The 23,672-nt window shown below is 52.6% G+C and overlaps 12 protein-coding genes across 12 annotated transcripts; 5 read left to right on the forward strand and 7 right to left on the reverse strand.

Annotated features, from left to right (window-relative positions):
* Positions 1-6: 6 nt before the first annotated feature.
* Positions 7-1,665, reverse strand: NUU61_001249 (inositol-3-phosphate synthase INO1; the record flags this gene model as incomplete). Its single annotated transcript, XM_056651831.1, has 2 exons — positions 7-913; positions 962-1,665. The coding sequence occupies 2 exons, from the start codon at positions 1,663-1,665 to the stop codon at positions 7-9; spliced, it is 1,611 nt and encodes a 536-aa protein (XP_056516681.1).
* Positions 1,666-2,749: 1,084 nt separating this feature from the next.
* On the forward strand, positions 2,750-3,306 carry NUU61_001250 (uncharacterized protein; the record flags this gene model as incomplete). Its single annotated transcript, XM_056651832.1, has 2 exons — positions 2,750-2,759; positions 2,942-3,306. 2 exons carry the CDS (start codon positions 2,750-2,752, stop codon positions 3,304-3,306), a joined length of 375 nt encoding a protein of 124 aa, XP_056516682.1.
* Positions 3,307-3,684: 378 nt separating this feature from the next.
* Positions 3,685-4,504, reverse strand: NUU61_001251 (Sugar transporter; the record flags this gene model as incomplete). Its single annotated transcript, XM_056651833.1, has 3 exons — positions 3,685-3,833; positions 3,988-4,358; positions 4,410-4,504. 3 exons carry the CDS (start codon positions 4,502-4,504, stop codon positions 3,685-3,687), a joined length of 615 nt encoding a protein of 204 aa, XP_056516683.1.
* Positions 4,505-5,439: 935 nt separating this feature from the next.
* On the forward strand, positions 5,440-7,515 carry NUU61_001252 (uncharacterized protein; the record flags this gene model as incomplete). The annotated part of the gene is made up of 7 exons (XM_056651834.1): positions 5,440-5,468; positions 5,568-6,159; positions 6,215-6,476; positions 6,541-6,984; positions 7,055-7,161; positions 7,220-7,319; positions 7,385-7,515. The coding sequence occupies 7 exons, from the start codon at positions 5,440-5,442 to the stop codon at positions 7,513-7,515; spliced, it is 1,665 nt and encodes a 554-aa protein (XP_056516684.1).
* Positions 7,516-8,717: 1,202 nt separating this feature from the next.
* On the forward strand, positions 8,718-10,894 carry NUU61_001253 (LIM domain-containing protein; the record flags this gene model as incomplete). The annotated part of the gene is made up of 3 exons (XM_056651835.1): positions 8,718-8,803; positions 8,875-8,990; positions 9,042-10,894. 3 exons carry the CDS (start codon positions 8,718-8,720, stop codon positions 10,892-10,894), a joined length of 2,055 nt encoding a protein of 684 aa, XP_056516685.1.
* Positions 10,895-11,367: 473 nt separating this feature from the next.
* NUU61_001254 (glycerophosphodiester phosphodiesterase) lies at positions 11,368-12,546 on the reverse strand (the record flags this gene model as incomplete). Its single annotated transcript, XM_056651836.1, has 4 exons — positions 11,368-11,964; positions 12,026-12,205; positions 12,256-12,440; positions 12,495-12,546. 4 exons carry the CDS (start codon positions 12,544-12,546, stop codon positions 11,368-11,370), a joined length of 1,014 nt encoding a protein of 337 aa, XP_056516686.1.
* Positions 12,547-12,848: 302 nt separating this feature from the next.
* On the forward strand, positions 12,849-14,012 carry NUU61_001255 (zinc-dependent alcohol dehydrogenase family protein; the record flags this gene model as incomplete). The annotated part of the gene is made up of 3 exons (XM_056651837.1): positions 12,849-12,987; positions 13,043-13,489; positions 13,543-14,012. 3 exons carry the CDS (start codon positions 12,849-12,851, stop codon positions 14,010-14,012), a joined length of 1,056 nt encoding a protein of 351 aa, XP_056516687.1.
* A 50-nt stretch (positions 14,013-14,062) lies between these two features.
* On the reverse strand, positions 14,063-14,635 carry NUU61_001256 (cupin domain-containing protein; the record flags this gene model as incomplete). Its single annotated transcript, XM_056651838.1, has 1 exon — positions 14,063-14,635. One exon carries the CDS (start codon positions 14,633-14,635, stop codon positions 14,063-14,065), a length of 573 nt encoding a protein of 190 aa, XP_056516688.1.
* Positions 14,636-15,145: 510 nt separating this feature from the next.
* On the reverse strand, positions 15,146-16,783 carry NUU61_001257 (putative MFS transporter; the record flags this gene model as incomplete). Its single annotated transcript, XM_056651839.1, has 3 exons — positions 15,146-16,455; positions 16,502-16,525; positions 16,576-16,783. The coding sequence occupies 3 exons, from the start codon at positions 16,781-16,783 to the stop codon at positions 15,146-15,148; spliced, it is 1,542 nt and encodes a 513-aa protein (XP_056516689.1).
* A 1,923-nt stretch (positions 16,784-18,706) lies between these two features.
* NUU61_001258 (uncharacterized protein) lies at positions 18,707-19,423 on the reverse strand (the record flags this gene model as incomplete). The annotated part of the gene is made up of 1 exon (XM_056651840.1): positions 18,707-19,423. One exon carries the CDS (start codon positions 19,421-19,423, stop codon positions 18,707-18,709), a length of 717 nt encoding a protein of 238 aa, XP_056516690.1.
* Positions 19,424-20,398: 975 nt separating this feature from the next.
* Positions 20,399-20,611, forward strand: NUU61_001259 (uncharacterized protein; the record flags this gene model as incomplete). The annotated part of the gene is made up of 1 exon (XM_056651841.1): positions 20,399-20,611. The coding sequence occupies one exon, from the start codon at positions 20,399-20,401 to the stop codon at positions 20,609-20,611; it is 213 nt and encodes a 70-aa protein (XP_056516691.1).
* Positions 20,612-20,972: 361 nt separating this feature from the next.
* Positions 20,973-22,798, reverse strand: NUU61_001260 (uncharacterized protein; the record flags this gene model as incomplete). Its single annotated transcript, XM_056651842.1, has 6 exons — positions 20,973-21,033; positions 21,088-21,178; positions 21,228-22,061; positions 22,115-22,457; positions 22,522-22,653; positions 22,715-22,798. 6 exons carry the CDS (start codon positions 22,796-22,798, stop codon positions 20,973-20,975), a joined length of 1,545 nt encoding a protein of 514 aa, XP_056516692.1.
* Positions 22,799-23,672: the final 874 nt, after the last annotated feature.

Consider the following 23,672-nt stretch of genomic DNA (forward strand, 5'->3'; position numbering starts at 1 on the left):
GGTGCTCTAGAGCAGTTTGTGCTCCAGGGTCATATCCGACTCGGGCTGAAGACCGACGCAGGCCCGGAAGATGTTGATCAGAGCGGAGCGCTGCTTGCCCAGAGCGTTGACCACGGGGGTTCCCGGCGGGGTCATGGGAGCCTTGAGCATGTAGCTGAGCACACTGAGAACGCTGTGGAAGCCCTTGTACTCGGCGCCCTCGGCGTCCTCCTTCCAGCTGACACGGGTCATCATCTCGGCGAGCACCACCAGATCGATGATCAAGGGCGACGCCAGCAGTGAGTCCTCGCAGATGTTGAACAGGCTGATGGTCTGGTGACCACCCATGAAGATCTCGGCGTAGTATTCATCGAGGGCACGCTTATTGTCACCAACCGCCGGCATGTACTTGATGACGACGGTGTGATCGGGGTGCTCGTCCTTTTCGTACAGGATCGAGTTGGCCGCCACCATGTCGTCGACCACGTTGGACTTGGAGATCTCCTTGGAGCGGAACTGCTTCTGAGAGCTCAAGTTCTTGCCATCGTTGTTTCCCAGGTGGTTGTAGCTGGCAATGGAGGTGAGCTTGATACCGGCGTTGATCAGGAAGTCAACGAGGGCCGACTTCATCTTAGTCTGGCCCGACTTGAAGTCGTCACCTCCGATGAAGGCCTTGCGCTGCTCGGCAAACTCGCGGGCACCGGGAACAAGGGTGTTCTGCGGCGAGCCGTTGATGAACGGGGCGTTCTCCAGGATCGAGGCAATGGCGAACACGGTAGACGGGGCGACTTCCTCATGGCCGGTCTTGATCGAGTTGATCAGGTTGTCGGCAGTGTCGTTCACGCCCGGGATGATGTCAGCGTACCGCTCAGTGTTGGCGGTCCACATGACAACCACCTTGTCCAGTCCGTTCTGAGCCTTGAACTCGCTGTGACTGGGTTAGAAATGGATCCTACATGGGGGGGAGAAAGCACACGCTTACCGAATGTCCTTCTGGACCTTCTCGACGTGAGCCCAGCTGGCCTTGGTGCCCTCAACGACGTTATCGGCACGGTCCTCCTGATTGGAGGCAATGAAGTCGGGGTAGTAGATACTAGGCAGCGGCTTCATCTCGACCATTTCCTTGCGGACCAGGTTCTTGAGGGTGGGCTCCAGCACCTGAGCCCGGTCCATAGACTCGGCCAGGTTCAGGCTGCTGATATCCCAACCGCCAATAGCCAGGTCATTAGGGTGGACCATAGGCAACATGTCGTGGAAGGGGATGTTAATCTCCTCGCTGGTCTTGGCGTCGGTGCCCAGTTTGACCGTGGAGCTCATGACGACGGAACCGTAGTAGTTGGCTGCCTGCTTGCCCTCGCGGGTCTCCCAGGACAGGCCGCGGCGGTTGGCGAGGATGCCAGCAGTCACAGTGGAGCCGTTGTTTCCACCCCAGCCGACCAGCATCATACCGACCTTGCCGACCTTGCGGTCAACCTTGAAGTTGTAGTTGGACGACTTGGGGGTGGCCACCAGCTGGTTATCCGCGGAGCGAGTCACCTCAGTGGTGTGGTAGGCATAGTGACTCTTGATCTCGTCCGGTGTATAGACGACATTAGGCGAGTTGACAGTAAACAGAGGGGAGGGTTCTTGGCGAGCCGACCCGTTCACGGCGCCATTGGCAACATCCGAGCTTGCGTGGGGAGCCATTGCGTTCACAGCGGAGGGCGCGTGAGACGAATGAAAAGAGGTACTTGGGGAAGTGGAGTTGCTTTAGCGGATGAAAGGTGCGCAGTCCGATGCTCCTCCGCGGTTGGATGAGCGTCGGCCGTTGAACGGGTGGTGCCGCCTAGACAGGAGAGGTTAGCAACATGGCTCTTGACAGGGCAATTGCGACCTGGAGATGGCGGATCGACCGCAATGGGTGCAATTGCTGTTTTCGCGCCGGAAACGGGAACTCACGAGTTAAGAAGTGTGGCGAAAATGGTGGCGGTTGTTATGTGACCACGTCTCGGAAGAGATGTGATCAAACCTGCTGACAAGGTTTATACGAACCTAAGAGAAACGGAAGAGAATTGTGTAGAGAGAGAAGAAGAGGAAGAGGAGGGGGGGGGGGAGGTTAAATAGCAGTCCACACGTGCCGGGGCTCCGGGGACTCCCCCGGCTTCCCCTTTCTGTCTTTTTTCTCTTTTCCCTCAATTCCTCCTTTTTCTCTTCAGAATTTTTTTTCTTCCCTTGTGATTACTTCCTGTCATTTTCCCACTAATTTCCTTATGCTTTGACCTAACTAAAATCCTTCCAGTTCTCAGCCTACACCGTTTCGGGTCTTGGTTGAGCAGTGTTGGGCACATCCTGCCGATCCGAATCCACCTCATCTGGTGCCTGCATTGGCTACAGGCAAAGTGGCATCCGCAGAGAAATTGTGTGCGAAAAGCCGGGACACTCCGTTCCCGGACCCCCCCCCCCTGGTACCTGGCTCTCATTCACTTCCGGCTCCATTTTCCCATGAAGCTTGATCTGTTGCGAGCCAATTCTCAGCACCTCAGGACCCTTCAAGACACTGAAGAAGATCCGGGATTTTCTTTGCATCGCCGTTGAACCCCTCCATGCCACGTCCCCCCAAGTGATCCGTGCGAATCTCCGCGGGGTTCCAAACTGGCGGTCTGAAGTGCCTTGGCAGGTCCACCTCGGCTGCTGATTGCAGGGGACATTGCAGGGAAAAGGAATAGAAGGGCATGCATGGTGTATGCATAGTATGCCTCTGCCGGGAAATTCGAAAGCTACAGTAGAAACAATGGGCGAATGTCATTTTGATGAATCTTGCGAATATTCCCTCGAGAGTTGGTTGTTCCTTGCATGGGTCTCTAGGTTTCGCCCGATCGCTTGATCAACGCGTCAAGATCTGCTTTCCTCACCGAATCTCCTCCACACAACCACCACGGTACTCACACGACGGTTTGCGCTGCCAGCAACTGTACCAACGAAGGCTCTCGCGTCTGCTCGGCGTGCTCGGCCCCCAAGGCTCACTACTGCAGCTTGTCCTGCCAGCGAAACGACTGGAACACTCACAAGGCCAACTGCGCCGGCGCCCAGAAATACAACTGTTTCCTCATCCGAGCTCCTCCTACCTCGGCCACTGAAATCAACGACTCTGACTATGTGGAGCCATTCACCCTCGAGGCACATGGGAACTGGTCCGCCGAGATGCGAGAGCTGAAGCAGCGAATGGGTTGGCCTACCACCGACGAAGCCGGCAAGTTCTACCCGCACCAGCCCGTGGACCACTGGTATTACTATGTCTACCATTCCGAGGGTGCAAATGACCCCAAAAGCTCGATTGCCTCGCGCTGAATCGGACGCCAGGTGAAGAAAGACGTAGCCGTTATGAGATCGTCGTCATCCGATGTGGATGACTACGTCGAGCTCTTCTCCAGGATTGAGCTAGTGAAAACACTGAAATTTTACCACACTGCCGACCCCGATGCCGTCTTTTTTGAGAGAGAGCGCACTCGAATCGAACGCAACATGGGATTGCCCCCTGGAACGCTTTCTGGGGTCCCTTCGTTTTCGTATCCCTCGTGAAACCCAGGAAATCAACCGTGATGCTTTGGATGTCGGGGACCGCAGAGAAGGTGCTTTTCAATGTATTCATTCCCGATCTACTTGGACATCAAAACAGCTTCTTCTTCCAACCTTCGAGCGCCTAGAAGCCACAAAACAGCAGGCCCATTATTGCTCTGCCACCCCTACATTTTCAACATGCTCCTCCATACGGTCTTGTCCAGCGTGGGTTGGCTTAACACCACTTCGCTCCGCGAGCTGGCTTTCGATCCCAAAGACAGGGGACATTTCTTCCAGCATGCGGCCCCGAGTTCCCACTACAGAGATCCAAAAGTGTCAGTAAGGGTAAGCATGCAGAGATACGTGAGAAGAACATCAGCCTAACACGTATCGAACCAAGAAAAACGCCACTATGCAAATTCCCGAGTAGATAATATATAAACCCCAGCCAACAGCATCGGCAATGATAACACGCCGCCCACAGCGATGCGGTTGTCAGCGCATTGCCCTTGGCTCGCATCGAGACTGTGAAGATTTCCGCTGCATACGTCCACGATCCTACACCCCAGCTGATGTTGAAGAACACATAAAACCGGTATGAGAACATGAGAATCATGTATTTGGCGCTATCTCCCGGGTGGCTCTCTGCATGCGATTGCAGTACGGTGATGCCAACCATTGCTCCCGCCATGCCCACTGTTCCGATTTCAAGCCACGTTTTGCGGCCCAGCTGGTCGAAGAAGAAAATGGAAACCCACGAGGAGACAAAAAGCACGATGCCCACACCGCCAGTGGCCAGGTTTGCAGTCCGAGGGTCGGTGATTCCACCTCGTTCAAAGAGACTTGGTGGGTTTATTGTTAGTGGGTGCGCCACAATCAACATTCAATGGAACAGGCTCACCGTATAATAGAGGATCGAATTGGTCCCAGTGATCTGCTGCAAGAACTGAACGCTCATCCCCAGCGGGGTGACTCGCAAGACGGGCATGGTAAATATATCCTTCCAACTGGCCTCGCTCACAGTATGCTCAAACTCCATTGAGCCCTGGATCTCTTGCATTTCGAGTTCTGCTGCCTCAGACCCATGGAGCCAAGTGAGAACCTCTCACGCACAGCCGTGGCGATCCTGACTGGCCCGCCAACGTGGACTTGGAGGCAGCCAGATGCGAACGCATGCAAGCGAAATTGGGATGTTTTCCGGAGGATCACCACACCCAAGCTCATGAGTTACTGCATTCTGAATTGTTGGTCTCTTGGCATTCCAATCCTTGAGCCGGAATCCAGATGGACAATGTAGCCCACAGGGCCCCAAAGGTTTGCAAGAATTTCCAGAATCTTTGAGGAATAGTGGTCTATCTAGATTGATGGCTGATGAACCGGCTAGATTCTTGTGGAAAGCCATGACCGAGGTGAATCATCAACATCCGGAATTTGGGTAAAATGCCTAAGAGCCCGATAGTACAACTCTGTAGCCTCTGGTACCCAGCGATTTTGCTGAACGACATACTGAAGAATCAAGATCTCGCCAGCCAGTAGTTTGCCATGCTGCAAAAAGATCAGGTATGGCATCGAAAGCACCGGTGGTTGAAGAGCTTGAACGGTTTGGCTCTAGCAAGCACGTTTCGCATTCTGTGCTGCCATACAATCGGACTGGGCTTCTAGGGGATACTCCGGATATGAGCGAAATATATTTTGGCGGAGTCGATTCTGGAGAGCAATTAGATAGTCCTAAATACATCGGACGAGTTCCCACCAATTTCCATTCACAAGATACACAAAAATTGTCCATTCCGGTCAAAATCACATCATGTTGAAGTCGTTGTATACATCCCATGGCGGCACTTGGATCACGGGCCCCCGCAGAAATTGCCCCCCGCAGCGGAGACTTCCCCACGCCAACTCTCCAAAATATCCTCGCTGGTCATGACGGCTGCGCCTAAATCCCAGTGCTGGTGAGAGCCCAAGCCCTCTTCTGTACCGCTTGTACTTCTATAAGATGGAGGCTGACGCGCAGCAGCGATTCGTGTCGCCTATTACATCATAAGTGTCAGTGGGCACATCCCCCCGCGAGCGAGCTTCATCTCACTATTTGAACAGGCGACGGAAATCTGCCGAAATGCGGTCGATGTGCTCGAACCGGTCGGGCTTGTGTACGAGGACAGCGCGAAACTCGGTTTCGACAGGCGAAGAGCCAGGCTTCGCGGACTCGATTTCCCCGAAACCAGGTTTGGCTACGGCCACCACCGCGCGGTTGGACTCCCCTCACAACTTCTACCGAATGCCTCTAACAATGGGTTCTCTGGGATAGTTGACTTTGTACTCGAGCCTGGGAGTGGGACATCCGATGATGTGGTGGATAACGTGCCCAGCGTTCTGTCGCCAGCCGAAGGGGGTTTACATGGCGACGATGGCGGTTCAGCTTCTATCCCAGAAGGGGCCTCGAATCCCACAAACTCACAACCCAGCACTACACAGGAGTTACATACTGTAGCAGAGCAGCCAATCCCCACGCCTACACAACAACAGGGAAGTCTATCAATGAGCCAGAGTGAAGCAGGCCGTCCCAAGCAGCGATCCTGGCCCTTACGGGATCCCGAAGAGGCGCGGCTATTGCAACATTTTGTTGAGACAGTGGCACCGTTTGTGAGCATTGCTGTCATCATCACCGTCGTTGTCCAGGCTGACCGCATTGATTCAGTTCGACTGCACCGATCGCCAGCAGCATTTCGCGGTCCACATCCCATATCGCGCTCGGTACTGCGAGACGTTGTTCAACGCAATTCTGGCCATGTCCGCCCGTCATCTCAGCCGCACGGCATCCTTTGACCCGTATGTGTCGGGCCACTACTACCAGGCGTGCCTTGAGACGTTGATACCAGCACTGGATGATCACGGGGTCACTATGGACGACGACCTGCTGGCGGCCACCGTCATTCTCCGGCTGTTGGAAGAGTATGACGGTAAGCAGTGGACCCTTTCTGGCCGCAAATGTTTCAGGAGCATCCCGGTTAATGGTGATCCTAGTCCCACTGGCGGGGTCCGATCTTCGTGGCCATTCCTTTGGAACCAAAGCTTTTATTCAGGGACCACCAACGTCAGTGACGACGACTCCCAGCTTACGACAGGCTGTCTACTGGAGTGGGCTGCGCCAGGAAATCTACAATGCATTGAGCCTGCAGCAAGCTCCCGACATTGACCTCAGCTCGCTTCATTCTCACTTCAGTCCCCTCGGCCCGGACGACGGCGACTGCGCCTGGGCAAACCAAGCGATTGCGCATTGCGCGGATGTTCTCCTGTTTTCCTTTGGCGCAGGTCCGCGGTCGGCGGCGGTGCATGCGGAGCTACGAGAAAAGAATCAACAATGGAGCGACACGCACCCGGCATCCTTCGACCCATATTTTGTCGGTAATGATGAAGTGGAGGTGGGAACTGCCTTTCCAGACATTCGTTTCAGCTCTGCATGGCATGGTAATATGGGTCCTCATGGTTTTTGTGCATCCTTCTCCATGACGGCACGCTAACGGTCACCGGGCCCTAGTGATTGGCAACCAGTATGCCGACCTCGCACGGATCCTACTTTCGGTGCACGACCCTGATCTGCCTCTGGTCGGGCCTCTGCGAAGACGTGTTGTTCGAGAAGCCGACGTAAGTGAAATGGGTCAGTTCTGCCTTGGGCCGGAAACGATTGACTTTGATCATTTAGGATCAAATTCGCAAGGGAGTATGGAAGGTATGTGGTGTCGCCCTGTCCAATACTTCCGTCCCTCCTGCCATGGTGGTTGGGTGCATGGCTATTCATCTCTGTAAGGGGCAAACCAATGACCCAAGGACCATCGCGTGGACAGCGCCAGCTAAATCGCGAGTATAGGTGGTGATCGATTTACCGATCGTCGGCAACAAGACCAGCTGGTCCAGGTCTTGACCCGAATGGATTCGCTGCACGGCTGGCCGACTCATGCACTCCAACGGCAGCTCCGAGAGACCTGGGGCGTGCACTGAGATTATGTATGGAGTTTGGCAACACCTTTTTTGACCCTTTGGAACCTACCCTGCGGGCTGTGTTCCTTGTGGACCACGCCCCAGAATTGTTACTGTACGAAGGAACAGTGCACGCAATCCTCAGTTGGCCCCCGCCCTGACTCTCTGGCCCCCATGAAGCCCATGAAGCCCATGAAGCCAATCATGAGGGAACAGGGCGAAATGCTTGCTTCCCTAAACTTGATTCAGAATAGAAAAAGGTTGCGGGAGGCCTCATCCACTGAAATACCATGACCAGGGATCAGATTAGGCACCCCAAGAAGTTCATCTGTGTCCCAGGGGGTGAAGGGACAAACGGAGTATAGTTCCGTAGCGACCAAGGTATGGCCTCGACCACGAGGATTGAAATGCCCGGTTGGGGGCCAGTTTGCAGTGTTTCAGCATTGAATCCATGTATCTCTGTACTCCTGTGGCTCCGATACGGTCGTGTCTGTATATAGCAATGTACCGATCCAGATGTAACCCCTGGGGCATCATCTCCACCGATCAGGGAAGTCCACGATGTGAGCAATGTGATTGGGGCCAGTGGAGGCGATGAGTTGCCAGGCACCAGCCAGTCATAGTACAGTGAGCCCCAGAATGTCGAGGAGGGGACCCTGTGTGATTGCTCTGGCGATGCTCCACAGTGAGCCGTGTTGCGTACTTCGGCCCCTGAAGGAAGATCGCGGTCCGGGCACTCAGGAGAATGGAGAAGCGAATTTCCAAAAAAAAAGAGAAAGGAGCAGAAGAAAAGAAGAAGAAGAAGAAGAAGAAGAAGAAGAAGAATAGAATACACCAAAATAAATCAACGCAAAAGTCCCGGGATAATATTCGGTGCAACGAGAAGTAAAAGAGGTGTGTATGACCCGGCAGAACATCTCCCCCCTGAACCACACAATCTTACGAATCCCCTTTCCGCGCTGGAGACGCTACGCTGTTAGTGCGCTGCGCTGGGTCAGGCTGATAGCAACTGCGATCGGCCTCTTTAGTCTGTGACTGGGGTTAACATTTCATCCTGGTCTTCTTTCTTCCAGAAAACATCCAACATCCCAGGGCTTGAAAAACAACCCCCGGATCAAATTCGAGCCCACCTCGATGAAGCTGGGGCAATCGGCCTGAAATCGACCCCGAGTGGTCTCCCGATATTGTTTTCTTTGGTGTTATTTTCTTTTTTTTGGTGAAAGATGGCTTCGATGATGGGCATGTTGCCCTCCATCAAGTGCTCCAACTGTGGCTGCGATGTTGAGATCTCGGTGATGGGCGACCATGTGTGCGCCCCCTCAGAACATGGTATGTGCATGCCGGCATCAGTTCGATGACCAGCGCTGATGCTGTTGCTAGTCCCCGTTGCGCCCATTCCATCGCCGCCCCCTCCGCGGGGTTCGAGTCGCCAGACCATTTGACGTCCAAGTCTGGCCGACCTGGAGCTCCTCCCCGGATTGACCCTTCGATCGCAAGTATGTGTGCACTCGGATGCGGGGTGAAGTTGTTGGAGACTGACCCTTTAGATCGTGCATTCTTGCAGCCCAATGTGCCGACCCCTGCCAGTAGCGTCGGCTCTCATGTTCCGTCTCCTCACTCGATTGCTTCGGCTCCTCGATCTCCACGCCCGCACCAGGCCGAGGATGATTCGGATGTGATCAATTTGGACTCGGTGCTTTCCTTCCCCATGCCCGGCAACCGATCCCCCGCCCGCTTCGGGACACCGGGCCCAATGGGTGAGGGCACGACACCGCGATCGATGCCGCCAGCTCCATCTCCACGACTAGGACTCGACCAAGTACCGGAAAATGTGCAGCTTCCTCCCAGCCCGCTTCCCCCGCCCCCTGAACCAGGCTATAGCCATCATCGCAGTGATTCAGTGGCCAGTCACAGCAGCTATCGCACCTCATTCGCGAGCACCCGTTACGCAAGTTCGACGGGGAGATCGTCAACAAACAGCCTCTCTCGCGGTCTTCGGACGTTTATGGACGACACGCCGCCGGTGCCCCCAGCACCTCTCCGAACGCCACACAAGGGTTCCTTTTCTCGAGATTCAAATCTCTCAGTCAGCTCCTCGTACCGAAGTGACCGGGGTGATACTTACAGTGGATTTGATTTTGGTATCCCCACTGACCGACATTCGGGATTGCATGATCTCCCGGAGGAGCACTCGGTCGATAGCCCCCGATCCAATGGGCAAACCCAGGATTTCCAGCGGTCTCCTCGCACGCATCTACACCCAGCAGCGGCCGATTCAATCAGCTACGCACGGAGGAAGAACTCGGATGCCACCAGTGACAGTGGATTGTCTGTCACCAGTTTTGCTCGCGCCCTAGGATTGGAGGATCATGTCAACAAGGCCGATAGTTCAACCGCATCGTCGGACTCGTCGCCGTCTGAAACTCGTAGTGGAAGTTCAATGTCCAGCCTCCCCTCCGACGCAAGTCTTCACCGGCACAAGGCCATTGACCCACTCAACCTGGGGCCATTAGTGGAGGAACTGCCGCCACGCACGCGACAGACGATCTTGGAAATCCCCGGTCGCGTGCGAAGTACAATGGATGAGGTGCCCCCCATCCCGGCTGCCTTCTTTAGCCCCGACTCGCCCACCGATCCCTCCATCAACCAGGGCGGCTTGTCTCTGATCTCTGAGAAGCCTGAGAAGCGGGCTGAGATAGCCCGCAAGGAGGTACCATCACCAAACCCGCAAAGACCTCGAGCCCCGACATCACCCATTCCTCGTCCACCAACCCGCTCCAACACACTGTCCTCAACCGGACGGTCAAAGGGGAGGTGCAAGGGTTGTAATGAGGAAATTACGGGCAAGTCGATCTCCTCTTCGGATGGCCGCCTGACTGGCCGATATCATCGTGGGTGCTTTGTGTGCTTCGAGTGCCACTCGCCCTTCCAAACTGCGGACTTTTATGTCCTTAACAACCGCCCCTTCTGTGCACAACACTACCACGAGCGCAACGGATCGCTGTGCTCTACCTGTCACAACGGAATTGAGGGCCATTACTTGGAGACCGTAGAGCAAAACCGCGGTCGGTCCGATCGTCGTCGATTCCACCCCGAATGTCTCCAATGTCGAGCGTGTCGCGTCCTTCTCAAGGGTGATTATTTCGAGTGGAACGGCGAAGTCTTCTGCGAACGCGATGCGCGCCGTGCCGCCGCCGCCTACTACCCACCGCCGCCGGGCCGTCGACGCCCTACGCTGGGCTCCTCGCCCTTGTCCCAATCACGCGAATTCACCCCGGGCGCTCACCCACCGCCGTCTCCTGGACCGGGTGCTGGTGGGCTTCGACCCGGCCCGCGTTTCCCATCTGGGGGTGCGCGACGTTTCCCGGAGCGACGAACCACCAAACTTATGATGGTCTGAGTTCCGTGTCTTTATGCCTTCGATCTTGCTCTGCCCTCTTTCCTAGGGCGGGCTATTCCCTTGCCACCCGCATCTCTCGTTCGCTTTTTAGACCGTGCGCCCTATACCCTCTGCTTTTCTTTAACCCATTTGGTTTCGACCGATTCCGGCGTTGATCGTTCGCTCTCCCTGCAACCAGGGCTTTTCCTTCTTCTGTATTCATTGACCCCCTATATCTGGTATATACTTCTCCACCCCACTTCCTTTTCTCTGTCGGTATTATCATTCGGGCCGGTGTTTGATTTTTTGTTTCCATCGTGATGTTGAAATGTTCCCATGTATTACAACCTCCATCGGCTCGGTGTTCAGTTGAGACTTTTGGCTTTGGATAGGCTGGAATGGACATAATGTGTGTTTCATAGTTTAAAAAGCCCGAAACCATGTGTCGTTATCTATTTACTCATTCACTGAGAACCGTTATTCCCCCCCCACAATCATTCGTTTTTGTGCTCCTCAAACTGCACTCGCTCCACGGTGGCCAGGTACCTGCGCTTCAAGAACCACCCGAACAACAGGACATATAAAGCCGCACCGAGGATCTCGAGCCGTTGGGTGAGTGTCAGTCGGTCTAAATCAGTATGGGGACCGGTCCCTGAGTTCTCCGCTTGCTCTTTCTCCCACTGCTCGCTAACCTGCAGGTATTGACGTGGTTCGTCCGTGATGACCCCATCCACCCCGTGCCGGATACTCCAACGCATTAAGTTCGGCGTGTTGACCGTCCATACATAAACACATCGTCGCGCGGCGCGGGCCTCCTCCAAGAATCCCCGTCCCAGCGGGCCCATCAGAATCTTTTGGTGGATGCTGAAGGAAACTCGTGGCACCTGGAAAAACTGGCGCGCATAGCTCACGTCAAAACAGATCAAGACGACCTCATAGCGCGGGAGATAGCGCCCACGTGGAGCCAGATACTGTGCAGACCAGCAGCCAAGTACAATCCGTCGGTGCCAGTCCGGGCCTGCAGCAGGAATAGGCACTGACGCGATGGTTTTGGCAATTCGAGACATAATGGCTTCGAGATCATTGCCGAGCTGCGTGGCCAATTAATAACCAAACATTTTATATATAGTAAAAGAATGGGGTGTCTCATACCTTGATGTCAAGAACAACCCACACATGTTCCCGGCCTGGCTGTCGCAAGTATTCAAGAAGATCGACCAGGCGTGGCATCGGGTCATGCGGAGCCTCGATAGTGCGAAGGGTCTTCAACTCAGCCCAGTCACAGTCCTTGACCTCCTTCTTGACACCGAAACACCGCTCGAGACTCCCATCCTGCCGGTGGGTGAGTGCTGGCCTTTCGGCATCATGCAGTGCATACTGACATGGGATAAGACGACAACTCCATCCCGGGAGAGATGAAGGTCAACTTCGATGGCATGGCTGCCTGCACGCACTGCCCCATCGACAGCACAGAGTGTGTTTTCAGGGTATTGCCCTTTGAACCCACGATGAGCGATGGCGTGAGGGAGCCGCGGGGAGCCATGTCGCCCTCCATGGAGGAAATGTGCTGGAAACCACGTAAGTGGAACTGGGGTGATTCCTGGTCTAAAGGTTCACTCACCTGGAACATCTGAGTGCTCGCGGACGAGGGGTGCGATGTCCTCTTGCGACATGATGGGAATGAATACACAATGTGCGAAGTCGGAGATCGGAGATGCCATCGCCCCACGTTTTTAAACGTGGTCAGATGTCGACCAGCTGATCCCTGCTGTCTCTAGTAACCCCTTTCATCTTGCTTATTCGACCCCTCCACTGGAGACTGAGTGGACTGACTCAGCTCCTGGAGATGGAGATGGTGGGGCGATCCAACATCTCCAACCGTCTCCAACCGCCATTGTAGACGATGATGGAAAATCTTCTGCAAAAGTTCTCATCTGCCATATTCGGTCATCATTGATCTCGCATCATCTCTACCATGTCTGTCCAGCAGTGGGTGACCTCCCTCCAGGGTCTCGATAGTCTTCGGCCTCGAGCGGTTCCTGCACCGACCCCCGGCCCGGGCGAGGTGTTGGTGGAGATCCATGCCATCTCGCTCAACTACCGTGATGTAGAAGGTTAGTAATGCATCTGCATAGAAATGACTCGGGTCTCGAATTGACTGGCTGGCAGTGACCAAGGGCGAATACAAACACCACAACACCGCGGAGCAGGACACCACCGTCGTGCCTTGCTCGGACATGTGCGGCGTAGTCAAGCAGGTCGCTCCTGGCGTGGAAAGATGGCAGGTCGGTGATCGCGTGGTGTCGACATTCGCCCCCGACCATCTGACCGGCCAGGTGACGGAGAAGGAGCTCGCTGGGAGCTTGGGGCTCCCGCAAGATGGCGTCCTGACCACCCATCGGGTCTTTCCAGAGTACGGGCTGGTCAAAGCGCCAAGCCACATGTCAGATGAGCAGGCAGCTACACTCACTATTGCATCAGTCACTGCTTGGATGGCCATCAATGGGATGCGCCCCCTGGGGCAAAGTGGAGGGAAGGGCGAATATGTCCTACTTCAAGGTACTGGCGGCGTGGCCATTGCCGGGCTGCAGCTTGCCAAGGCATCCGGCGCCACAGGTGAGTCTACAAGAGAAATCATGGAAGAATATTCATGTTCACATCGCATCCAGTGATTATTACTTCCTCGTCTGACGCCAAATTGGACCAGGCGAAACGACTAGGCGCCGATTTCACCATCAACTATCGCACGACCCCGAACTGGGAGGAAGAGGTCATGAAGTTCACGGGGAACCATGGTGCAGATATCATTCTTGAAACGGGCGGTGCTCAGACATTGAGAAAAAGCTTTGACTGCATCGCCTTTGGGGGTTTGATTGACTGCATTGGATATGTGACGGGCAAGGTGGATGCCGATGATGATCGCCTGAATGTGAACGTGTTGACGCTGCGTCGAACGGTGACTCTAAAAGGCATCATCAACGGGCCCACGGATCGGTTCGAGGAGATGCTCCGGTTCTACGGGGCACACCAGATCCACCCAGTAGTGAACCGGGTCTTTGCCTTTACCAAAGTGAAGGAGGCTTTCCGGTTCTTGGAGAGCGGCAGTCATTTTGGAAAGGTGGTGATCAAGGTCAAATAGATGGTCGATAGCTTTGTGTGTATATTTTATTTTGGTGGCTTCCAATCTCTTTACTGGTCATTCCTGCTGGGATGGAGGACGCCAGTAGCAATTCCCAGATCCTCCTTCATCTCCTTCCCGCCCACCGTCAACTTCTGGCAGTCCTGCAGGACAAACACCAGGCGTGCCCACTCGGTTTTGCTGGGGTTACGCCAACCGTGCATCGTTGCCCGCTGCACAGCGACGTCGCCGCGTTTCATAAGGACCGGATCGCCCTCATCGAGCACCATTTCAATCTCGCCTTCCAGCACAATGCCGTAGTCGAGACTCTGCGTCCGGTGGACAATGGGTGTGTTGTTCGGGGCAAAGTCCACAATGCGGCACACCGTTCCCCGCGGATTGACCAGGCCCAGTTGACCAGACTGCTGGATCTTCTCGTGTGCATCGATGTCGGCTTCCTGGTTCAAATCTGCGGGAAACTGTGAGGTGGTATAGACGACATTGAAGGCCATGGAGCTTCCCTCGAATGACTTCCACTGGCCCGGAGTGGAGGAGTGAATGACGGCGTTTCCAGACGCATCATGGCCAGTGATGTGCCGAGTGACGCCTCGGAATGGTGAGATCTGACCGGGGTTGGTAGGCATCGCGGTCATCGATTCGTCTTGAGGGAAAAGAGGAGCGATAAATCGCAGAAGACAAAACTCGGGGAGGTGGAGGGGTAGTCTGCCCTTTTATGACCAACGCCGAAGCCCCTTGACATGGACCGTGACTGTCTCACAGTCCCACTTATTCCTGATGCAGAGCGGCGGTGAGTCGGCTGCAGGAAATGATGATGTATTTCCGAGAGGTTGTCAGATCGACTGCCGTGTTCGGCGTAGGAGACATGCAGCTGCGCAGCCAGCTGGCCATGGTGCAAGTGATACAGTCGAGGGATTTGTCTGTACATCGGTCGGTTGCCAGCGATTCCTTCGAGGGTGACTTCGCATCGAGTTTCGCCACGTCCCCTCGCGCGCTTGCATTATTTCCCGATCTCTTTATAACCCCAGAGGTCAAGGACGCAGGATAATCCTAGGGACTTGCCAAAACCACACCAACGGAGAATATACAGGCAGCAGTGGATTTTTCCTAGCCTAGTCATACCCAGCTTGTTAAGCTTACAAAAACCACCGGAACTGAGGAGACGAAGGGCCGTCCCTCATTCGCTCCGTGGGGATATCCCGCGCGTGAATGCACATGCCGTCACGACGGTCGCGTCGCTTGTTATCCAGCCACATATACAATGCCAGCAGACCTGCCAGACTCGCACCGGCTGCGCCGAATGCCGCCACAGTGACCAAGGCCGGCATATATTTGGGGGCATCCTGGCTCCGAAACAGGTTACTGCTGACCAGGCCCATCAAATTGGCCAGTGGGACTCCGATACTAGTCAGCAGGACGCGGCGCCCTTCATGGGCAATATTGTTGTTGTACCAAGTACTGAGAATCACGGACGGCGCGGAGGTACCCCAGGTCATCATGAAGGTAGCAAAGTAGGCCAGATGCAGCCGGCCATGGACGTCATCGATGGATGCATAGATCATAAAGCCCGAGAAAGTGAGAAGAAACCCCAGCACGAGAAACGGCGATCGCAGTCGTGTGGCATCGGAGGCAAAGGCCAGCACCAGGAGCATGGCCGCACCAGTGACGTTCGGCGCCACTGTGTATAGGTTGGTCTTGACGGTTGGATAGCCCAACCGTGAGACAATCTGTGGCATAAAGAGTGCGACCCCCTGCAGGGGCACGCCCAGACAGATTTCGATGCAGAGAAAGACATAGGTCGTGGGATGCTTGAAGATTGTAATGGCTTCTCGGAAGCGGAACTTCTCGTTCACTACCGCACTGGAATCGACCTGGATCCGGTGAAATGCCAGTGCCTTTTCTTCTTCGGAGAGGAATCGAGCCTCGGCAGCACTGCGAGGGAGATAGAAGAAGGCGAATGTTGCAAAGACGACGGTCACCCCGCCCTCGATCAGAAAGAGATACCGCCAGTTCTGCAGACCCGACCCTTTGATCTGAAATACTCCGAAGGCGATGAGTCCAGAAAAAGCGTTGGCAATGTTCGAGGCCGCATAAAATATTGCGAGACGACGTGCCAGCTCGCCTCGGCGATAGAAGGTAGTCAAGTAATAGATCACCAAAGGAAGGAATGCAGCCTCAGACATGCCCAAGAACCAGCGCAACGCGAAGAGACCTCCAAAGTTATGCGCGGCCGCAGAGAGCAGTGTGAAGGAGCCAAATGAAAACATTAGGACCGGCAGGGCGCGTGCCGGGCTGAATTTCTTCCCAAGCATTGAGAACGGTGGCGCGAACACCACAAAGGGTACAAAAAAGATCGACAAGAGCAGATTATACTGGTTTGGCTTGAAGTGAAGGTCTCCATGGGCCATCTTGTCAGCATACGAGGGCCAAAATAACTCGAAGGTTGCTCATACCGTCAGTCATCCCATCAGTCTCTGCATTCCCCAAATTACCCTTGTCGAGGGCATTGAAAAGGTCTATATGGGTCAGCTTTTTCAGCGTTCCCCAGTGACGCGGAGGCACTCACACATAATAGCCAGAATTGGCAGCAGACGAATGTCAAACCGCCGGCAGAGACGCCGCTCGGCCTTGTGATCAACCACACGAGTGATTTCGTCGACAACTCCTGGGGCAGATCCATGACTCTGCAGCTTGTTGGGCTCTTCAATGGCCCCGAGAGTGGCTGTTTTAGTCATATCGTCTGGCGACGAGAGATGCGCGGGACTGGACGCCATTGTTGGGTCTGTAATGGGGTAGAGAACAGAGAGATGGACGAGACTCCCGGGTATATATATAATGGATGTCTCGACGATCGCTGCGTGTTCCCTGCACGTTTTGAGACCAATTTTCTACAGACAAGAATCGGACGAGCCGAGATTATCATATTCTGCAGAAACCTCCCTTGCAAATCCATTAGATAAGAAGAATGTTGCATCGCTCGCGCTCCCGATATGTCACCCCCACGCTTCTCCGCACGATAGACCCGGCACGGCAATCAGACGAGACAAAGGATCGCCAAAGTCTTGCACCGGTTGCATCCACTGCCTGAGCTTATCTGCGGGGAACCTTGGATTAAGCGATACTTTTTGCCGAGGAAGAGAAGACCATCCCCCTTGATCCTTGCCCCCTTGATCCTTGCCCCCTGGAATGCCGATAATATCTCGATTTACTCCTTCTTTTGTTCCATGGGGTTTCTACATTCCTTCTGCTGGTTCCCAAGATTCGGTGGAATGAAGCGTTTAGAACTGCGGACACATTTTCCCGTTGCGGCTTGTTAGGGTTGCATCGTCCCCATGACCTCACCACCAGCCATCGATACAACCGTCGAGGAGAAAAGTAAGGAGAATGGAAAGAGAAAAATTGAAGTGGGACATAATATGATTCTGTCCTCGATTGAATAAATCCATTCATTTTGGTCTTGACACTATCTCTGGAGGGCTATAGCTCATCTGCAACAAAAACCGAGTTTCAAAATCAGCACTTCGTTCAGCTCACAGCTCGTAGTTCAACAAGATGGAAATTTCATTTTCAGAACCAAATCGAATCATTGGCTTGCCGGTCTTAAGCAATCCAGCAGGGTCATTTCGGCGAGTGATAAGTATCATCAGGGAATATGGGTGGGTGTCGGTCGGAGAACAGGGGGAATACTTACATAGTCTTGGAAGCTACTTCGTTCTTGATTGCTTCTAGTCACAATTCTGGTGAATAAGGGGAGAGAGTCTTATATATTTTCAATCCGGTCTCATCCCTTGTTACTGACTCCTATGAAACATCATCCGAACTGCAGGCAATGACTCATAATAGCAGACGTCTCGTATTTCTGGCCGATTCAACAGGGATCTGAATGTGCTCGGACTATCATCAACTTCCTGATTTGGTGCCCGCACAGCGGTGTCCTCATTAGGAACAGGGTCAAATATGATCTCTGGTATCTTGAACTCATTCCTTCCGATCAAGTTAGCCTTTTGGGTCCTATCGCCAAAGTTTCAGATATTATAGACACCCACGGAGCTTTCTTTCCAAGAAATCTCCCAGTGAATTTAGGTGTTAGGAAAACAAAGAGACGCGGGCGTCCTCCTTCTGGACCACGAATCAAGGTCAACCTAAGGTCTCGATAGCGGAGACCTAGGAGAGCGCCTAGGCGGTTTACAGTAATAGCTACAAGCTAGCAGAAACGAAGGGGTTATATGCATTACCAGCCACAAAAGTTATCTCCGTGGTAGTCAGGAGTACGCGTATAAACTCAACGACGTCCTTAATATGTTTTTCTCCAGTCGTCGCGTCATCTCAAGGCTTTTCTACTCAGCTATAAGAGCAATAATCTATAGTCAATTGTAAGGTCTATAAAAAGGCCCCTTTAAACGAAGGCGTATACAGGAAAAGCAACTAGACAATAAGGAGGGGTAAAATAGAAGGCGGAGGGAAAGCCAATAAGCAAAAAAAAAAAAAAAAAAAAAAAAGGCAGAATTTACACAGAAGGCCAACTTACATTATCTCAAGACTTGCGCTATGAGCCGGGCCATACAAATCATCGTCCAAATCATCAAGCCCAAAGCCCTAATCGTTACAAGCAATAATAAGTCACCTTTGCCCGTTCACCTGCTGAGCGGCCGCCTTTGCTGCACCCTGTTTTCTGCTTTTTCTGAAGCTTAGTGTCGTCACTTCTTAGCATCGTCGTCGAGCGCCTTGTTTAACTCTTTCTGGTAGTCCTCTTGGGCCTTTCTCAGATCCTTCTGCAAGTCTTCCATGTCTTTCCGTAGATCCTTCATCTTATGATGAGACGGACCCTGCTGCATGTGCTGGGACACGCGGTTGATCTTGTCCTGAAGCTCTTCAACCTCCTCCTGTCTCTTCATCACAGACTTTTTATTGTGATGCAACTGATTCAGTGGATAGAATTGACTCGGCGGATATGGACCTTGCGGGGGATATTGTTGATATGGACCCGCTTGCGGATATGGCTGCTGAGGGAATTGCTGCGGGTAGGGGCCGCCCTGGGGAAGGTTCTGTTTACCCTCATGGTGCTTCTTGTAGGCATCTTGAGCGATGGAACCGGCAATGGCACCACCGATGGTTCCGAGGAAGCCGTGGTTGGCCTTGTGGCCAGCGAAACCACCGACAGCACCACCGGCGACGGCACCGGCAAAACCTCGCTCATCATCCTGAGCCTCACCAGGGGCGGTCTGTTGCTGCTGCTCGTTGTAAGGCTGAGAGTATTGAGGCTGAGGGTACTGATTCTGAGGGTACTGATTCTGAGGCTCTGGGTACTGTTGCGGATATGATTGCTGATACCCTTGGGGAGGGCCCTGGGGAGGCGGGGGCTCAGGGTAGCCATACCCATTTTGAGAGGGAGTTCCATAGTACTCCGAATTCATTATTGCGAGCAGGGATCGAAAAGGTTCAAGGTAGAATGTTGAAAAGTAACGGATGCTGAGTATTTCATCACACACTCCAGCAAGGGAGCAACTCCCTTTTAATATGTAAAAACAAGAACCTCGTCTGGCTCCAAATATCCACTTTCCCTTCAAGGGATACACTGCGAAGAAACGTCAGCCGGGACTACTAAGCTCTTGTTCGTTATTGGGCCACGTTTTAGCCCCCATATATCAACTACCCACTCATTTTGGCCCCCACGTATGGCTTAATTTGGCACAATACAGCCTTTGGTTGCAAGCGGCTAACTCATTTCAAACATATCAGCCGAGGATAGGCCGCATCTTGGAAATATTGTCATCCAAACCACCGCGTACGTCAAAATGTTAAAGGCAAAATACGAGGGGGCTTTCCTTCCAGCGGAGTAAGCGGTAGACAAAGAGGTGCTGGATTCGATCCGAGCAAATCCATATCGATATCAGTTGTCGCTTTCATTGGACAATGAAAGCGCTAAGTTCTTTGCACCCACACTTATTGTATATGGTCGACAAGACGAGAGCGTAAGCTGTCGAGACAGCCTTCCGTTGCTGGAGCTCTATCCACAATCAACCTATGTTGTTTTAGATCGCAGTACGCATGGCCTTGTTATCGATGAGACTAGTGTTTTTGAAGCTCTTGTTTGTCATTAGATAACCCGAGTTCATGGATGGCGAGGTCACCTATGCATATGAAAGCCATATAGATCAATACGGTTCATACAAACTCTGGTTTCCTGGTTACTACAATCCCGATCACCTTCTATCCAGACTACGTACCCCAGAGCTTCATAAAACAGTCCTAATAAAGAGGGTAGGAGAGCGATTCTTCCTTAAGGCTACCTGACTTGTACCCTTTTCGCGGCGGGGCGGGAATTGCCCAAGGCCAATCGTCGATCAATTTTACGCACCCATTTGGAATTCTTGGTCCTCCAGGCAATGATGATGCTGATACTTAAGGACCTTTATCTGGTGAAATTCTCGTCAAAGAGGGGAGGCGCCGGCGACAACGCCGCTGGTGATTTGGAAAATACCGAAATCTGCATGCTCAAAACAAGTGATAAAGCAAGCAAGGGTATCAGGGAATATTTGACAGCGGCATCGGATCAGCCTTCTCCGTATGACTCGATCAATTGCACCACCGCCGCATACTGATATCGACATGAGCAACCCGAAGAAATTCACTGTAAGGGCAAAATAAGAGAGCGAAAAGAGGCAGCAAGTTTGCTGGTCTATTCTTTCCTGTCAGGTCTTAGGTCTACTCTATGGTTCGAGTCTAGGTTCAACAAGAGATGACATGACGTCTTGCCATTGATTTTACCGGTGAATAGAGATTAATTGCTCTTGAGACAATGAATAGCCAGATTTCATGGAATCTCCATAATAAAATAAAATGAGAAAGGAAAGGAAGAAAATGAAGCAAGTCAAAAAGGGAAATGAAAAATATAAGAAGTCATGAAAACCACAATGCTCAGCACATCCGCTCCTCAACATACCCACATACCCTTGGGGGTAACTATAACTTGAAATGTTCCAGAAATCGCTCCGGAAAGGTCTTGCCCTCCGTCCAGCGCTCACTGTTTGACAAAGTTAGTGACAGAATGTTTGGCATGATTCGTTTTGTGACAGACTCACGCAACTTCCATTTTGCCCCGGGGTAGGTGAGTACCAAATTTGCACCAGGAAGGCTGACGACAAGATACCCCATATGGGCAGAGATGGCTTAAGTAGCATCCGTAAGTATCGCAGGAAGACCCGTTACGACACGGACTTTTGCGAGCATAGTATCGCTGTATAACAAGGTCGCTAGGGGTTAACTTCAATCCATGCTCTCGGTTGCAATTTGGTCGGGTGCAAGATCCACCAAGGTAATGATCGTTGCAGAATGTATTCGACAAAGCACTTTCCTGCTTGAGTTTATAGGATTCCCAGGCCTGGGAATCACTGGGTGGCTTGACCTCTGGATCTAAGCGCTGCCCGTCGGAATTGTACTCAATCACATTGGGTTTTGCAAATTTCGAGCGCTCAAGAGTTAGGTTTCCAACGTTTTCCGTGCGGGCAACAGTCGCATAGCTGGCGGTACTATGTGTCACCGTGATACCACCTCGGCCAGAGTCGTTGATGTTCACCCCAGATGGTCCTTGTGCTATGGACTCCATGTGCGCAATAGCAGCATAATTCGAATTTTGTGGTTTCGCTGCCAAGGAAAATTTAGGCCGGGAGATGGATGTCTTGAGTGACGGGGTGATTGAAGACCCGAGCAATAACTTCTCTCGGTGTTCCTTGGATTCAGTAGGCAATGGGTCCCTCGATGATGGTGACAGTGAGCAGCTTTGGGCGCGCATCTGGATCGGCTTTGCCTTGAATTCATTTTCTAGAGGCTCGCGGCGGAAAACGGCATCAAAGGAAGTTATGGGGAAACCGAGCGCTTCGAAAGAGGACTCGGCGGGAGTTGTTTCAAGGAGCACGATCCGTTGCTGAGCCTCCTGGCTTTCCCCATAGTCACGAAGCTCGTGGATGTAACCGTTGTCATGACAGCCCGCGAAGAAGATTTTCTTGCATTGGAAGTTTCGGTAGTAGTGGTCGAACATCTCTAGGGGTGGCGCTCCACAGTTAATGTTGGGATTTCTATTGTCAAGTATACATCTCCGCACTCACTTTTCACCTTGAAGTCCGCATTTTCTTTACCTCGGCCGACATTCACAAAGTCAAATTCAGCGCTGTTATTCGTAAAATGTTCAGAGAATGTTCGCATGTCGTCTCGAGAATTCACTACTCCGGATAGGTACAGAGAGCGGCCAAGATCGTCGATGTTTGCGAAGATCCGAACAACAATAGGAACCTCGTCGCTTTCCAGCACTGTTCCCTTGAGGTATTCCTTCACAGCCTGCTTGAGGTTCAGTGCCGCTTGCTTGGCCCCTTCGCGTGGGTGACGGAGCAACGAATCCAGAAACTTGGCACCGTCGCCATCGACAACAACAGCCACAAAGGGATTCTTGTTCTAACGAAGGCTTGGTTAGCATCGCACGCCAGATAGAATCTTTGGGGGAGAGGAATGTGATCACCATCGTTTCTTGTAATGCTCTGGTTTGTTCTTGGAGAGCAAACACCTCCTCTAGGTACTTGAGGCGCGAACTTTTCTCGTGTGCGAGTTCCATATGCAGGATCTTAATTTGATCCACGAGTTCCAAGGCAGTCTATGATTTGGATACTTGTTAATTCATTCACGGGGAGGTTGGAAATCACACCCGAACTCACATTGTTCGACCTCTCCGGCCCCCCCTTTTGTTCCAGGGCATTTGCAAGAAAGGGATTCAATCTGCTTGTCGACACTGACAACATGACTGTGGTTTCTAGGATCTCTTTGCTGTATCTAGCTGTGGCTAGTTGAAAGGGATTTCTGTTCATAAGTTGGGTGAGGAAGACCACTGTATTTATAGCGAGAGATGGGAAGGCCTCGCTTCCCACAAAGCTCACTTGAGTGGCTCCTTTGATCTATTGGCGGTTAGTAGAAGCATGATATAAGCGCTCCTTCGACCGCACTTGCTCTCAGCAACCAGTTAGGGTCGTAGGCGGGCTTCTCTTGGCGTTTTAAAACCCCGTTCTCCTCGTATCGTCTAATCAGCAACAGACCGTCACTCTTTCGCGCCCCCGCGCTGAAAATAGTAAGCGCTGGTTATTCAGCCGGTGTTTCACCATTCTATACCATTGTCTCTCTCTCTAATGGTGAAGGCATGGTATTCCTTTCTTTTTTTTCGTATGGAACAAGTGAAGTAGAAGAGAAATAAAAAGAACCAGAGAGATTCGCACTCATAAGTTTGAGACTCGAGGACGAGCAAATTCTGAAGGAGAAATATGTACTGTGACGTCCAAATCACGTTCCACTCGAACATTTTAGTTTATCTTCGAATCACAAACCGCCTATTAGCGCCTGACTAGATCACTTGCAAGTCGGATTAGTAGTAAGATACCTGGGCCCTATTCCTCTAACTTTGATTGGCAATTTATTTCCGGTATCTTTTCGCGCGCGCAAGAATACGGGTTAATCATATCTTGAAACACTCAGTGCAAGGCCTAGTACTACTCGGACACATTTAGCCGCGAGTTTGACTTAGCAGGGCATTTCCATCGTTTCCAGTTGACGTTGATCGTTGAGCTGGATTATATTCATCATAAACCACTCACTCATGACGTGATGTTTCGAGATCATCTTTGC

This window comes from Penicillium alfredii (assembly GCF_028826965.1).
Source record: "Penicillium alfredii strain IBT 34128 chromosome Unknown utg000001l_segment0_segment0, whole genome shotgun sequence".
Classification (NCBI taxonomy): domain Eukaryota; kingdom Fungi; phylum Ascomycota; class Eurotiomycetes; order Eurotiales; family Aspergillaceae; genus Penicillium; species Penicillium alfredii.